A 15,307-nucleotide genomic window follows, 5' to 3' on the forward strand; every position below is an offset into this window, starting at 1 on the left:
TGTGCCTGGACATCACCCCTGGGCACCACAACCCTGCAGGGGCTGCACACCTCGGGTTCCTCTGCGGTTTCCTCAGGTTTGACCCAGAGCCCCCAAAAAAATCCCCAAATAGAAGTGACAAACTCTGTGTGTGGGTGAGGACAGAGCAGGGGACAGCTTGAAGGGGACTCTGCTCCTCCTTGTCCTTGAGCAGGGATGAGCACAGAGCTGCACCTCCGATTATCGACCCAGGGCTAATTAACAAACGCGGCAATAACAGCAAAACTAATCAGTGTACGAGGCTCCAACGAGCCTTGCCACGCTAAATGCTCGTTTTGCACCGGTCTGAGTTGTCTGGCGTTCCTCTCCTCACCAAAATCTGGACACACAGCAACAATTCTGGGCACATCAGCACATCCTCTGCCTGCCCTGGCAGAGTCAAGCCGTGACCACTTTTAGTGCATTAAAGCAGCGGGATGTGGAGATCCAACTCCTAAACAGGAAGGGTTAGCAGCTGAAAAAAATAACAAAAAAAAAGAAGATAAAAAGCCCAAAGGCTGATGTGTGCTGTAGTAATGGGGCTCCACCTGCACACAGAGTGCTTGGAATGACTGCAAACTCCTGCCTGCAAATTCCTGCCTGGCTGTCAGCTGCCGAGAGAGGAAATTCCTGGCTGCAGGGATGGTGCTGATGACAGCACTGGGCTAAGAGCGAGTCCAGACACAAGGACACACAGTGCAGGCACCAACTCCTCTCCCAAATGCACAAGCCAGCCTCAAATAATTCCAGCATCAGGATTCAGGCCCAACACTGCTGGAGCTGCTCTGGATTTACACCGCAGAATATGAAACGAGGCTCTGGGCTTTCAAACCTGCCACTCAATTATGCAGAGCATTGTCCACAAATGTGCATTCACAGAATTTCCATGAATCCACAACTGCTCCTGTTTTCTGGGAATAGCCATGCAGTGATTTCTGACAGCACAAACATTCATGGAAAGGGCAACCACTGGGAACTTTTCTATTCCCAGGCAGAAGACCAGGATTTGCAGGTGTGACAAAGTCCAGCAGGGTCTGGGTTCAAAATCCAACTTTTGGATTATTTGGGAGTGGAACAAAAAGTCCAAGGAAAAAGAAAAAGAGATGTTTAGTGGGGCTTTCGCAGAGAGATAAATAATCTAAACTAAGCAGCCTGCCTGGACAAGCTGGGGATGCTCCGGAGGCCCTGGGAAGAAGAGCTGGTGTCCTTCCCAGTGTCACCCGTCAGCAGCAGGAGTTACTCAGGTAATTAGGGAGCAGCCGGAAGGATCCAGGATCTGCTGGCTCCGTCCTCCAGCAGTTAATGAAATTCCTTCTGCTCCCTCAGCTCTGTTCAGGGATGCTGTAAGGAATTCTTGCTGAGGGGAGGGAAGGACAGCACTGCAGAGGGAGAGGCACAGGACGAGGGCTTGGGAGCAAGGTGAAGCCTTTTGGTGTTCCCTGGGCTCCAAACTGCCTTCAGCTGCCCCAAATGAACATTTTGAGAGCACCTCGCTGTTCAACACTGAGGAGCCACCAGGGGATGGAATAAAGCCACTGTCAAGAGCTGCTGTGAAATGTTAATGGAACAATGAGCAGGTTAAGGGTGGGAGAGGAGCAGGAACGGGATTGTGCCGCTGCCAGGGGCTGCAGTGAAAGGGAGACGCCTGAGGGACGGCTGAGTCCCATCAGCTGCGTGTCACAACCCACAGGGAGGGTGCTCTGACATCGACCCACAGCTCTGCTCCCATCCTGCCACTGCCACTGCTCGTTTCCAGCTGTCATCTCTGCTCCGCTCTGCCCCCACAGCCCGGGAGCACTTCCAGAGGAAATCAGGGAGCAGGGCACGGGTTCCTGACACAGAGCTCTGTGCCCATGGATGTCGTTTGTGAGTGATTTTGGTTATCCACAGCTGGGCATTCCGCTCACAGGGCAGCCAGCAGCTGGAGGCAAAGGTGTGGTGCTCCCCTGAGGGAATTTGGGCTGAGCTCAGCCAGCTGCCAGGTGGACAAAACACATCCTGGATGTCATGCCCCAGTCAGGGCTGCTGGGATAAAAAAAAAGGGTTAAAGTAGAGGGCAGAGGAGTTTGTTTGAGAAGCTGCTCACACAGAGAATCTCCAGAGGTGCAGGGGTGGGCAGGGTGTATCTAACTTTATCATTCAGCACACGGAGTGCTGGCTCTGCCTGGTGCTGCTCTGCTCAGCCTGGCTGAGGTTGTGGAAGGAGAGCTTGGAGAGGGATCCCAACCCCACAGTGAAGGAACACTGACCTGGAGTTTGCAGCTCAGGGAAGGAGAAGGATGGAGGAGAGCAGAGGGTATTGAAAAGCCTCTGGGAGAACACAGATAATCCAGGGCTGACGGCTTTTGCTGGGTTCAATTCCTACCTCTGACATTCCAGACAAATCTCTTAAACCCCCGTGTTTTCCTTCACCTCACCACCCCACGCTGCAGCGTATTTATCTCAGGACTAACAGGAAATATTCCAGCTGAGTGTTCCACAGGCAGCTCCGGTCCCAAACAAACCAAACCCAACGTTCCAGTGCTCATATCCGGAGCTGCTCCGCGGCAATACCTGTCCCTGAGCCCTTCCTTTGATCAGCACTAAAACCTTATGCAAATCTTAATCCCCAGTGCTGGGCAATATCCTGTGAGGTGAGCGCCGAACCCGCCTCAGTCAGGGCAGTGCCTCCTGCAGAGCTCACAGGACACGTTCTCCTTGAGATTCTTCTTCCATCTTCATCCAGAAATTGTCCCCACCCCCCTCCCCTTCCTTTTTATCTCCTTTTGGGGTCGTTACACTGAAATACATCAGCCAGACCGTGCTGAGATGTGGGGAAGTTTGGATCTGGGGGGAACAAGGCTGGAAATGCTGGATCTGCGAGGGTCACCTGCACCTGGAGCAGCCCCAACTCTCCCGAGGTGGGAAACACCTGAAAACGTTCTTTTGAAATGATTTAAAATGATTTTTAAACCATTTTAAATTATTGTTTTTAAAAAGGGCAGGTAGAAAACAGCTGCAGGACACCAAGGGCACACGCAGATGTGGCACAGCCTGGGCACACAGGGATATTAATTCAGCACAGAAATATCTGTTTTATTGGCATGTTACCCCCTAGCAATAAATCTTTCGTTCCAGTTTCGCCTAATACCACAGCGCCGATTTTTAATTTGCTTTTTAGTGATGCCTGTATCGGTCAGCAAAGTAAAACACATGAGAAGGAATTCCTGAATTCCACAGGTTTTTGGGGACTTGTTTGCCCTCCCTAAGCAGGAAGGAACGCCCAGGAATTTCAATTCTCTCACTGCCCCAGGACAAGGAATGGCTTTACCTGGAAGACTGTGAGGATGGCAGCAGGGAAGGTATCGAAATTCGTGGTTGGAGTTTCATCTTGGAAATTGAACCTGGAGAGAAGGGAGAAATAAAAACCAGAGTGGGGAGGGCCAGACAGCTCCAGGCAGCCCTGGAAGACCCTTTAACACCCCATAAACCAATTCAGGGAGCCACATTCGTTCCACCTGGCTGTAACACCCCAGGCAAGCTCCGTGGGGGACATCTCAGAAGGTGCTTAACAGAACCATCAGCAAAAACTCAATTTCATTCCCAGAGAAAATTCTGATGCTTTGAAAATCATTTTCATCTCCACATAAAACGAACAATCCAAATTTCCAATGATTTTGCAGAATGAATCATTCCAAGTTTTCATCCTCAAGTGTAAAAGCCCAAATTGAAATTACTCTCAGTAGATAATTTCTTTTTTACTCTTTTAAAGACAAAATAGGGATCGACTGTGAAAATAAAAGAACAAACCAAACCATTTCATTATTTCAGTTCAGAAGTGAGGCTGGAGTTTAAATGGTAACACCGTGATGGTTCTTACTGCAAAATTCACCACTGCTGGCATTTGTAACGAGAATAATCAGCTCCAACAAAACCGTGGCTTCCAGCAGGAAAACATTCCAAGTGGATAAGTATAATGGCATTCTGGGTTATCAGGGAAAGGACCAGGACAGGAAATGCTGCCCCCAGTTCCAGCTCTGGGTGTTCTGGGGACCAGGGGATGATAGAGGAGCTTTGAACTGGGGACAACCTTCCTTAGGAAAGAACCCAGCTCCAGGGAAAACTCCAGAACAGGAATTATTTCCCCAGCCCTGCAATCAGGGATGTGAACAAAGAACCCTCAGACTCACTGTCCTCCAAAGAGCTGCATCCCCAGCAGAGCAAAGACCACGATGAACAGGAACAGCAGGAAAAGCAAACTGATGATGGACTTCATGGAGTTCAGCAAGGAGACCACCAGGTTCCTCAGGGAATTCCAGTACCTGCGTTGGTGAGTGGGGAAAAGCCTTGGGTGAGAAATTCATAGGCATTTATTCCCCAAGGAACAAGGGGAAAGGGCCCCAAGCTGCAGCAGGGGAGGTTAAGGTCGGGTATTATTCATGGAAAGGGTGTCAGGCACTGGAAAAGCTGCCCAGGGCAGTGGGGAGTCCCCACCCCTGCAGGGATTTGGGGACACGGTCGGTGGTGGCCTTGGCCGTGTTGGGAATGGTTGGATTGAAGGATCCTGAAGTCTTTTCCAACCTCACTGATTTTGTGCTTTAATTATCTCTTATTTAAAAAGGGAAAAGAATGACAAGGAGTATCAGAGTCTTTAAACTCCCTTCTGCTGTTGGAAAATACAGCTCAGGGAGTGGCAAAATCTCTTGGAAAATCACCAGAGCAGCGACGGACACGAGGAGCATGAGCACCCACTCACAACAGTCAGTGAACGTCTGGATTTGTTCCTTAGGAACGTTTTCCTGGGATTTTTCCTCCTTTTGGCATCTCCTCACCTGGCACAGCAGTCAGGGGGGCGGCAGGAGCAGGGGTGCATCAGTGAAGGTGAGACTCAGATGGGAACAGCAGGGCCCCAGCCTCCATTAGACACAAATCAGGAATAAAATCAGGAATCAACACCTCATTCCCACCGGGACATCTTTGCAGGGTGCCCTTCCAACCCACCCAGCCTGGCAGGAGGGAATGGCTCAGCCCAGCCCGGGCTGACCCATCCCAGCACACCCAGCCAGGGCTGAGGTGCGTTTGGTTGGATCTCCCCATCCCCTGGGACAGCTCCTGGCACATTCCAGGAGGATGCTCAGGAACAGCTCCTCCCTGGATTTCTTGCCTTGCTGGGAACAGGCAGGGAGTGTTTAGATGAGGAAAACCAATGGATCAGGAAATGCAGGAGGAGCTACCAAGCTTTGACAGGTTCCTTTTGGACACACAGGCGCCTGGAACAACAGGAGCAGGCAGGAGGAGCAGAGGGATTTCGAGCCATGGGAGGATTTTCCCTCTTTTTCTCCAGAGGCTTCTCTCCTTTCCAGCTCCTGACACTGGGAGCTGCCATCCAGAGCCAATTCCCTGCAGCAGCACCCGATTCCTTCTGCCCTGAGTGTCCTCCAGAGCCCACGCTGAGCTCCTTCCCACAGCAGCTGTCCAGCAGAGGGGATTCCCTGGATCTGTCTGAGCAGCTCAGAGCTGGGAGTCACATGAGGAGAAACACCAGCCTTTCTTTTTGCCTTTGTTTTCCCCCCTCTTCCCTCCCCCAGGCTCAGCTGGGAGCACAGACCCACCCCAGGTTCCTCTGATGTCCATCCCAGGAGCAGCAGGATCTCACATCCCGCTGCACCCACTCCAAGCTAAAATTGCACCCCTAACACAGTGGCAAAGGTTCCAGGGGGGAATTTCATCCCTTGGGAGAATATCTTCAATTTTGAATAAGTCAAACCAAGCCTGCTCAGGGTTTGAAGGGGCTGAGCTGCTCTCCTTGGAGGAGGAGAAGGATCTGATGCTCCCAGGACACCGGGAGGTGATTCCTGCAGACCCTGTCAGGACAATGAGGAAAACGTGGGGAGCTCTTTGGTCCTTGTCCTCCTCGCTGGATTTCAGCCCCTCTCGGGCTGTGTCCCCTCGTCCTGCTGTCACCTTTGAGCCACTGAACTCCGACTGGGGACATGGGAACCAAAATCCCAACCATAATCCAGTCAATTCAAATCACCACTTGCATAATCCCATTGATTGCTCAAAGCAGGAGCACTGCAGCCTCTCCTGCTAAACACAAAGGGAAAACAAACCAGGGCAGGGAGCTTCAGACAAAAATAACCATGAAAGGGATGGAAAAAGAAGGAAACTACCAAGGACCAGGATGTTTTTCCAGCAGAACTGCACTGGGAGGGGCTGGGCAGCAATCCGTGCCTGCTGCCAGCACTTCGGTGTCTCTCCTGAGCCAGGCAAGCACTGAGCTGTGCACTCAGGCAGGATAACGCAGGATTCCCCTGGCAGCTGCAGGGACCTGCCTCTGGTCACGCAATGAACTCAGTTCTGTCGTGTCAGGTGAAAAACCCACTTCATTAGGGCAGGGGAACTTCAGCATCAGTGGCTTGAGAGCGTCACTCGCCGTCCTGTCCTCAGCTTGGCTGGTGACGTTAAATCTCTTCTCCCAAGCAATGAGCAATAACAAGAGGGAACGGCCTCAGACTGTCCCAGGCAGGTTTAGGTTGGGCATTGGGAAAAATTTCTTCATTTAAAGGGTTGTGAAGCCCTGGCCAGGCTGCCCAGGGAGGGGTGGGGTCACCATCCCTGCAGGGATTTCAAATCCTGCAGATGTGGCACTTCCCCAAGTGAGTGGTGGTCTCGAAGGTCTTTTCCAACCTAAATAAATCCAGGATTCATCCTCTTCTCGTGCTGACTGCAATCAGGGGTCAGGACACGCGAAAATAAAATTGTCACTTGCAAAAACATGCACATTTTTTACAAAGTACAGCGCCCAATCAGCAACAGCAAACCTCAGCAGCTCTGGGTAAAACGGGCTGGTGATAATTGCTCTGGATTTGCTGCAATCCCAGGATTTTCCCACACGTAAATCAGTGCAAAGCTAAAGCACAGTGACATTTTCGGTGCAGGTGCCCACCTTTTCTGCTGGACATTTACAAAACTTAAAATTTCCACCCTGTTTGTCCCAGAGGACAACAAATGACACAGTAGCACACCCAAACCTGGGATCTGAATAATAATAATAATTGGCATTAAGCAATTAGCAGGTACAAATCAGCCCCACAGAGCTACAAAACTCATTTCTGGTTACTTCAAATGACTGCTGTGCTCAAATTTTCTTTATCTCTTTAAGGTGGTTGGAGCATTTTTTGGAGGGAGGGGCTGTTCCTCCTCCTGTTACCTCAAGCTGTGAAGATTTCAGGGAGTGATGGAAACGAGGGAGGACTGAAGAGGTGATGATGTAAAAAAACAAGGTGGGAAACAATAGCAGGAGCCCCTAAATTTGTCATCAGTTTCCAGAGCACGCCTTAGAAATCCTGCAGAACTCTGGATGGGTTTGGAAATGGCACAGGAGCTGTTTGCTGATGCCAGGACACATTAACTCGAGGCAGGAGCACGGAAACAACGGGAAAGCTGAGCAAAAATTCCACCTCAGAGTCTCCAGGCTGAAAAACTCCGACATTCCCAGCCCAGGCAGCAGGAACACATTTCAGATTTGTGTCAACACAGCGCCTCAGCCCCGGGATTAACACCCAGCAATCCCCAGGGAAGCTGCTTTTCCAGAGCCTAAATACTTAAGGAATTGTCATCAGATCAGTGGGAAGTTGATGGGACTCAGAAAGGAAATAAAACTTGGGTTTTTTAACCACAAAATATGAGTGATAACCTGAAATTTTCATTTTAAACAAGCTTAAAACCAAATTTAAAAAAAAGGACATTCTCCTGTCAGCCCACTGTCATTCCCACTTAAGGAATTGTCATCAGATCAGTGGAAAGCTGAGAGGACTTAAGAAGAAAATAAAACTTGGGGTGTTTACCACAAAATACAACTGATAACACAGTATTTTTGTTTTAAACGAGCCTAAAGATAAAGCAGAGAAGGACTTTCTACAGTCAGCCCACTGAGGAATCGAGGGCAGACAAACCTGGACATGAGGCTGAGGAGAGAAAGGGCTGTTTAATCCCCTTGTGGGTGTAAATACGGGCTCAGGAATTCCCAAAATTTCCAACTGCCCAGCCAAGGGAAGGCAGTTTTAATCTCCTCCTGCCCCCCAGTGCACACCTTGGAGGTTGGGGCAGGCAGAGCTTTTGTGGCAGCCACTCCAAGGGGTTGGGGCATTGGGGTGGGGGTTTTTTTGGGTTTTTTGGTTTTTTTTTGTTTTGTTGTTTTTTTTTTTTTTTTTTTTTTTTTGTTTATTTTTAACTTTTTAGCAATTTTATTTTTAATTTATGGTTTATAAACGTGGAAAGCACACCCTGGGGCCGGGGATTTCCTGGGGTGCTCAAAGCCTGCTGTGGGTGCCGAGGGAGCTGCCCTTACTTTGTCACTTTGAAGATCCTCAGCAGCCGCAGGGCTCTCAGCACGCTGATGCCAAAGGAGGTTCCCGGCTTCACCGCAGCCCAAATGACCTCAAAAATGCTGCCCACGATGACCTGCAGGGAGAGAGCGCTTTAGAGAGGGCACAGCTGCTGCTGAGCTCCCTGTGCTGCTTCCAGAGAGGCTCAGGAGAGCTCAGGAATCACAGACCGGGCTGCCCGTTACAAAAACTTCAGGAGAACTGGAAAACTCATCCCAGCTTTCTCCATACCCTGCAGGAGAGCACCCTGTGATTTCTACACAGACAGGAGATTGGTGCTTTCTCCTCTAGTAATCAAACTACCTTGAAATACCTTTATTTTGAAGGACACCTGTAATTTTTAATTAGATTTTTTTAATGCTGGCCCAACTGCAAATGCTAACAGTTCCTTTTGCCGCCCCACGCAACCTGCAGAGGTGCAGGAGGGCTCTGCCCCATCCTCCCCTTCCCATCAGGACTAAAACTCCTCATCTGCAGCACAACAGCAGCGCTGGGTAAGATCTACCAGAAACTTCTGGCAGCTGAGAGTCTTTAGGAGAGCAATTAAAGCAATAATAATTATGAGATCCTGCAAAGCCTCTGGCATCATCTGCCTGGCCCTCAGCCTTGGGGAGCAGAAAACATTGTTCCAAATCAAGGTGGGGTTTCCAAGTTCTGTTTTGCCTGGTTGGTTTGAGGATGGCAGAGAATTCACCTGAAGCAAGGGAAAAAAAATCTTCTCAAAAATCCTTCATTAGGAAAAGGACAAACAGCGATGGGCTCAGCACAGCTGGGAAGGACAATTAAACCCACACAGGTTGCTGCGGAGTTAATAGGATCAAACAGGCATTTCCCTGCCAGCTGCTGGCATAATTCACACTAACCCAACATCTCCGAGCTCCCACTGCCCCTGGGCCCCAGCACAGCGTGAACACCAGTTTAGAGCTGGGTATCACCAGAGCCCGCTGGTTTGTGCAGTGGGAGGGAGGGTTAAGGGGGGCAGCAGCACTGGGAACCCCCTTGATGGACAAAAACATGGATGTGTCTGAAAATTCCAGCACTGCAACACACGCTGTGCCCTGAACTTCCAGAAAACACAGAGGGAAAGGGAGAGCCACAGGAGCTGGTAATTCCACTGTCTCCCATCAGAAGAAGGGGCTAAAACCTCTCTCCCAGCATTGGGAATCCCTCACGAATCAGCAGAACCCTCTCCAGAGCGCCTGCACATGACACTGATAATTAATTTTGCTCAGCAGACCCTCCTGGGAGGCTGCTTCCCACCAGACCCCCCTGCACGGGTGCTGCTCTGCTTTGTTGTTCCACCCTCTGCCTTCCAAGGGTTCCTTCTCCACGGCTTGTCAGACACAACTGGGTGCAGAGCCCTGTGATGTCCCAGAGCTGAATTCGTTCTGGGGGCTGGAAGGTGCGGGAGGGAGGAAAAACCAGAGACACAAGGAGGATCCTGTGAAGGAGGAAGAATTAGCAACAGATCAAGAGCTCCTGGGCAGAGCTCCCAGCCAGACCTGCACACCCCACAGGGCTCAGACACAGCCGAAGTTCAGCTTGCTCTGTGCAAGCTCCTAAATCACCTGTCCCCGACAAGGTTTTGTTGTGGAAAGAGCGTCCTGGATTCAGGGATCCAGGGAAGCTGGCAGCCAGCCTGGGAACAGCTCAGAGCAGGACATGGACCTGTGTGGGTCTCAAGGCAGTGACATCCCTCAAGGATAATTTATGGACACTCTGGGCCTGGGCACTGTCCCTTACAACCCATCCCAACCCTCTGAGCCACCACAGCTGCCAGGACACCCCAAAACCAGAGCCCCACGTTTGGGACAGCCTCGTGCAGCACCTCGGGCTGCCGGACACGGGTGGGTGATTTCATCTCCAGTTCTGTTTGCTCTGAGCTTTGCTGCTGTCACGGCCAAAAAGAGACTAAATCAGCTCTACTCAGAGCCTTGGGTTTCACAGGGTCCCTCGCTGGAGGTGACAACACCTCCTCCTCCCCTGTGCGAGCAGAGGAGTTTGGCTTCATGGAGGAAAAGTCACTCCCAGAGTTTTGGCAGATAAAAACCACAGACAGCATCCTGAATGTCAGAGCGGTGTGGGTGATGAGTGCAGTGACCTGAGCCTCTCCCTCTGCCCGTGGCTGCACCCAAAGCTCCGGATCTGCCTTGTCACAAGGGCTGAGTCCTGCTCAGCCGGAGATAGGAGAGGCCGAGCTCTCCTCTGCGAGCACAGATCACAGCTAATAGCTTTTAATGAATAAATTAACATCCACACGCTTTGTCGGGTGGGGCCAAACCCGGCCCCGCTACTCACACCAGCGCTGCAGCCTGAGCCTGGACTTCTGCACCGAAAAAATTCGAATTATTGCCCTGCTGTCACCTCATCAGGTGTTTGCTCTTCTGCTGCCGGTGGTGTCTGAAAAGCTCTGCCTTGGTGACTGGAGGTGAAGGCTGCTCAGCGGGTGACACGAGCAGGAAGATGTGTAGGGTTTGAGGGGTTTTTTGTCTTTCAATCAGCTCATTGAAATGGGAGGGAGAGAATCTGCCGGCAATCAGGGCGCTCAGGGGTGCTGATGCTGCCAACAGCCCGGGGCTGCAGGAAATGAAATCCCCCAGCTGTCAGAGCCCTTCCAAAAGGAGGATAACGAGGGAAGCTTAATGCATTTCACTGCTAATTTATACAGGGACTGCTCCCCGCTGGAGACACTCCCAGCGCCGCTTCCCGTGGATTTCCAAACTCATCCTTGAAGCACCTGAAGGACGGGAGAGACACCTGCTTGTGACAGCCAGGGCTTCCAGGGACATGGAGGGACGGGACAGAGGTTTCCCACTGCCAGGAGGCAGGGTTGGGTGGGATACTGGGCAGGAATTGTTCCTGGGAGGGTGGGCAGGGGCTGGGATGGAATTCCCAGAGAACCTGTAGCTGCCCCTGCTTGGACATTGGGGCTGGAGCAGCCTGGGACAGTGGGAGGTGTCCCCGCCATGGCAGGGGTTTGGAATAAGATGATTTTAATGTCCCTTCCACCCCAAACCATTCCATGATTTATCCACCCTGCTGGACATTACTCACCCCAAAGTCAAAGCAGTTGAACGAGGAGTGGAAGTAATTCCTTGGCCCCAGCCCATACATCTTCAAAGACATCTCAGTGAGGAACAGCCCCAGGAAAACAAACTCCGCGAAATCTGGGAACAGGAGAGGAGATTGAATTAATCCATGAGCCCTTGGTGGGCAGAGCTCTGCATGTGGGGAACATTTTGTTCCTTTTTTCGCAGCACCAAGGGCCTGCTGGCAGAAGGAAATCCCTGTGCAGTGGCAAACAGGAGCCAGGCACAGTTTGGGACAATTCTTTTGGTGTCCACGAGCTGTGTGCAGCCTCCAGCTGTGAAGGCAACGTTCACCTGAGTGGGAGCAGGAGCATTAAATAACATCCTCGTCGTCTCTACAAAGGAATTTCAAAGGAAAGGCCTGGATCTAATATTTGAAAGGTCAAATTTAATTGCAAAGATGTTTTGGGAGTTCTGTGCTTGCAAGAGACGGAAACTTTTGGGTGTGGGGTGTAAGTTTCTGTACCATCCTCTGATGATAAAAATACCTTTCTACCCAACAGAAGCGCTGACTCTGAGGGCTCATATTCAGAGGTGTTGTGTCTCCTGTTACCACATTTATTTTTATTATGCCTTTATAGCCCTGTAATTATGGAAGAGCCCCTTCTGTTTCCTTTCCCTTCACATAGCACAGGCTGGGAAGCTTTTGATGGGAAAATTTATCACCTATGATGAAACAAAGGGCAGAAGGAACAGAGCTGGAGGCTTCAATTTCGACATCAAGCTTTCAGGACTTGAAGCTACAGCAAACACTGCCTTTGGCATTTTAAAGTTCGGATCTGGAGGCCAATAAGCAACAGCAAGAGTGAAATGTTAAAAATGAAAAAAAAAAGAAAAAAAACACAACATCACCAAAAAAAGGCAAAACCCACCTACACTACCAAGAAAAACCAAACAGCAGAAGGCAAACCTCTCTCTCTGGAGAAAAGATGAGGAAAAGAATCAAACCTCAAAAGGTGGGGATAAATCAGCTTGTTCAGTGCAGCACAGGAGGTTCTCAGAGGCAGCAGCAGCACAGATGCTACAAGAAAGTCTCCTGTAATTTCAGTTTTATGATTCCAGGAATGAGAAAGAGGAGATGGTGCCAAGCTTTAGGCAGAGGTGAACAGAGACAGAAGAGGGGCAACAGCTACAAGGAAGTTTTCAGCAGGATAATTGTGGATTCCTGGTGCTTTGCACTCTGGGGCAGCTCCCAGCTCTGCTCTGGGACAGGGACAGGAGCCAGGGAGTGGCTGGAGCTGGGCCAGGGCAGGCTCAGGCTGCAGAGCAGGGAAAGGTTCTTCCCCCAGAGGGTGCTGGGCACTGCCCAGGCTCCCCAGGGAATGGGCACGGCCCCGAGGCTGCCAGAGCTCCAGGAGCCTTTGGGCAGCGCTGCCAGGGATGCCCAGGGTGGGGTTGGTGGGGGTCTGTGCAGGGACAGGGGCTGGCCTGGGTGATCCTGGGGATCCCAGCTCAGGAAATTTCACAATTCCACCATTCTCTGACCTCCTACAATCTGCAGCATCAGCTGAGAGTGGGGAGAGACTGAGGAGGGGATGAGGATCCTTCCCACCTGGCTGGATTTGCATTCCCAGCCTTGCACATCCACAGGGAGGGAGCAGAGCTGGCCCAGGTCCATTCCGGGTGTCTTTGGAAATGCCTTGAAAAACGCAGCTTCAATTGCCCAAAAATAAACAGGGGGGTTAGATTTTAAATTTTAAATGAAAGCCAGTCATGGAACACCATGGACATGAAGTTCCCTGAAATGCAGGAAGCAATAAGGAGATGAGAGAGGTTTTATTAACACCTTAGTGAGGAGCCTGCAAGGACATCTGTGCCAACACTTGCAACGGGGGAGGAAATTTCAGGCCAGTGTTAATTATCCCACGTGACCTGCTCCCCTTGAAAACAGGAGCAAGATCATTAAAGGAGGCTCTCAAGGGCACTGTGTTCCCAGCTGAGGAACAGGATGACAAAAACTGAGATCCACAGCCTTTTTCCCAGGAAGAGAAAAGCCTCTCCACCCTCTGGATCTCAGTGCTCAGGGACGAGCACAAGAGCAGCACAACTCCCTCTCACCTTGAGCTTGGAGCCTTTGAGGAGAAGCCTCTTCACCCCTGGCCAAGCTGTGAATTTTCTCTCCTTTCTGACAGTGAGGAAGCTGCTGTCTCCAGCACCAAGGATCCCAGAGTAAGGACAGATCCATAATTCTGCTGGGAATCCATCTGACCTTCCATCTGCTCAGGTGAGGCCCCACTGCAGAGCTGCTTCCAGCTCTGGGACCAGCAGGAGAACCTGGAGCTGCTGGAGAGAGCCCAGAGCAAACCTGGAGCTGCTCCCAGGGCTGGAGCCAGGCTGGGAGAGCTGGGGGTGCTCACCTGGAGAGAAAAAGCTCCAGGAAGAGCTCAGAGCCCCTGCCAGGGCCTGAAGGGGCTCCGGGAGAGCTGGGGAGGGATTTTGGGTTCTTTGGTTTCACACTCAGCAGGTGGTGCTTGCTGGAATGACTTCCAGGTGCAGTCTCCCTATCCAAGGATTGACATGCAGCCAGTGCTGTGAAACCTCGTCAAATCAGCTGATAAAATCCCAGGGAGAGGCGCTGGGAATGCTCCAGGAAGCAAGGCACAGCCCCCCCACCTGTCACATCCCTGGCAGGGAGATCCTCACCCCCTTATCTCTGCCCCAGCCTTGCCTCAGGTGCCCCCCAGACTCTTCCACAGAATAACAAAATAACAAAAATCCTCAGTCGTGGTTTTTTTAACTGCAAATTCGCACCAACAGACCTCAGGAGACTTAGCCAAGACAATTATCATCATCCCAAAGGAGAAAAAAAAGAAGGAAGGAACCAAGGGTTAATGTACAGGTACTGCTCCAGCCGGAGCTGACCACACCAGGGCATCACAAGTGCAAAGGTGTCACCATCACACTGACACATCCTGCAAATCCAGGATACAAGAAAAAAAGCTAGAAAGTGGCAAAAGAAAACCAAGAAATATTGGATTATATTAAAAAAAAAATAATAATAAAGCCAAGAAATGTTTACAACTCAGAGCATCTAAAACCCAGCTTCCTTCTGCTGCTCTTGCAAGAGCCACCCCTGGCCTTTCCCAGCCGATGCACTCCAGAGCAGAGCCCAGAACTGGCAGCAGGAGCTGTGGCTCAGCAGGTACCAGATGCTACAAATCACAGCCCAGTGAGGCTGGGATGGAGGGAAGAGAAATTCAGACCCTGAACTCCTCAGGCAGCAGGAATTGGCTCCATGGAGAGGCTGCTGCATCCAACACACGATTTCTTCTGAGAAGGCCCTGCCTAAATAATTGAAAAATGCAATTTTGTTGTTCAGGCGTCCTGGTATTCAAACCTCACCTAATTTCATTTGCCTTACTCAAAGCATTTTGTGATGTGATTTAAGGGGGGAAAGTTTGATACAAACACTCTTATTTCATTTCCAAGCTGTGCTGTTGGCAAAGGCCATGCAAGCATCCCTTCACCCCACACCTTTGAATTAGGTTCCTAATTAGAGTTACCAGCTGCTTTTTGTCAATCACTCATGGATTAATCCCATTTCTGCCCCGTCTCCAAGTCCAGTGGCATCAGAAGCAGGTGCTGAACCTGACACTTCCCTCTCCTCTCACATTAAACCCAGCAGCAGAACCTCAGCAGGGCAAAACCTCCCCCTTTTTGCCCAAGCAGATGTGAAATGCTCAGCAGACAGACATCGAGATGATCCAGAAAGCCTTTTCCTTGCAAATGCTGCACATTGATATCCAGAGGGAGCTGGGTCTTGCCTTCAAAGGCAACAACAGCACCAAAAAAAGGCCAAATTGCCCCAAACACGAGGTTCAGCACCGGGCA

General features: G+C 50.8%; 1 protein-coding gene across 11 annotated transcripts in view; it reads right to left on the minus strand.

The window, feature by feature from the left end:
• Positions 1–15,307, minus strand: part of CACNA1B (calcium voltage-gated channel subunit alpha1 B) — a 291,532-nt gene that overhangs the window by 108,377 nt on the left and 167,848 nt on the right. For all 11 annotated transcript variants that reach the window (XM_058423110.1, XM_058423105.1, XM_058423109.1 and 8 more), the window contains 4 exons: positions 11,442–11,554; positions 8,351–8,463; positions 4,188–4,319; positions 3,329–3,401 (listed from right to left, as the gene is read on the minus strand). In XM_058423110.1, coding sequence (XP_058279093.1) covers positions 3,329–3,401; positions 4,188–4,319; positions 8,351–8,463; positions 11,442–11,554 — 431 coding nt within the window. The remainder of the gene's footprint in view (positions 1–3,328; positions 3,402–4,187; positions 4,320–8,350; positions 8,464–11,441; positions 11,555–15,307) is intronic.

This window comes from Hirundo rustica, chromosome 20, assembly GCF_015227805.2.
Source record: "Hirundo rustica isolate bHirRus1 chromosome 20, bHirRus1.pri.v3, whole genome shotgun sequence".
NCBI classification, from domain to species: Eukaryota; Metazoa; Chordata; class Aves; order Passeriformes; family Hirundinidae; genus Hirundo; species Hirundo rustica.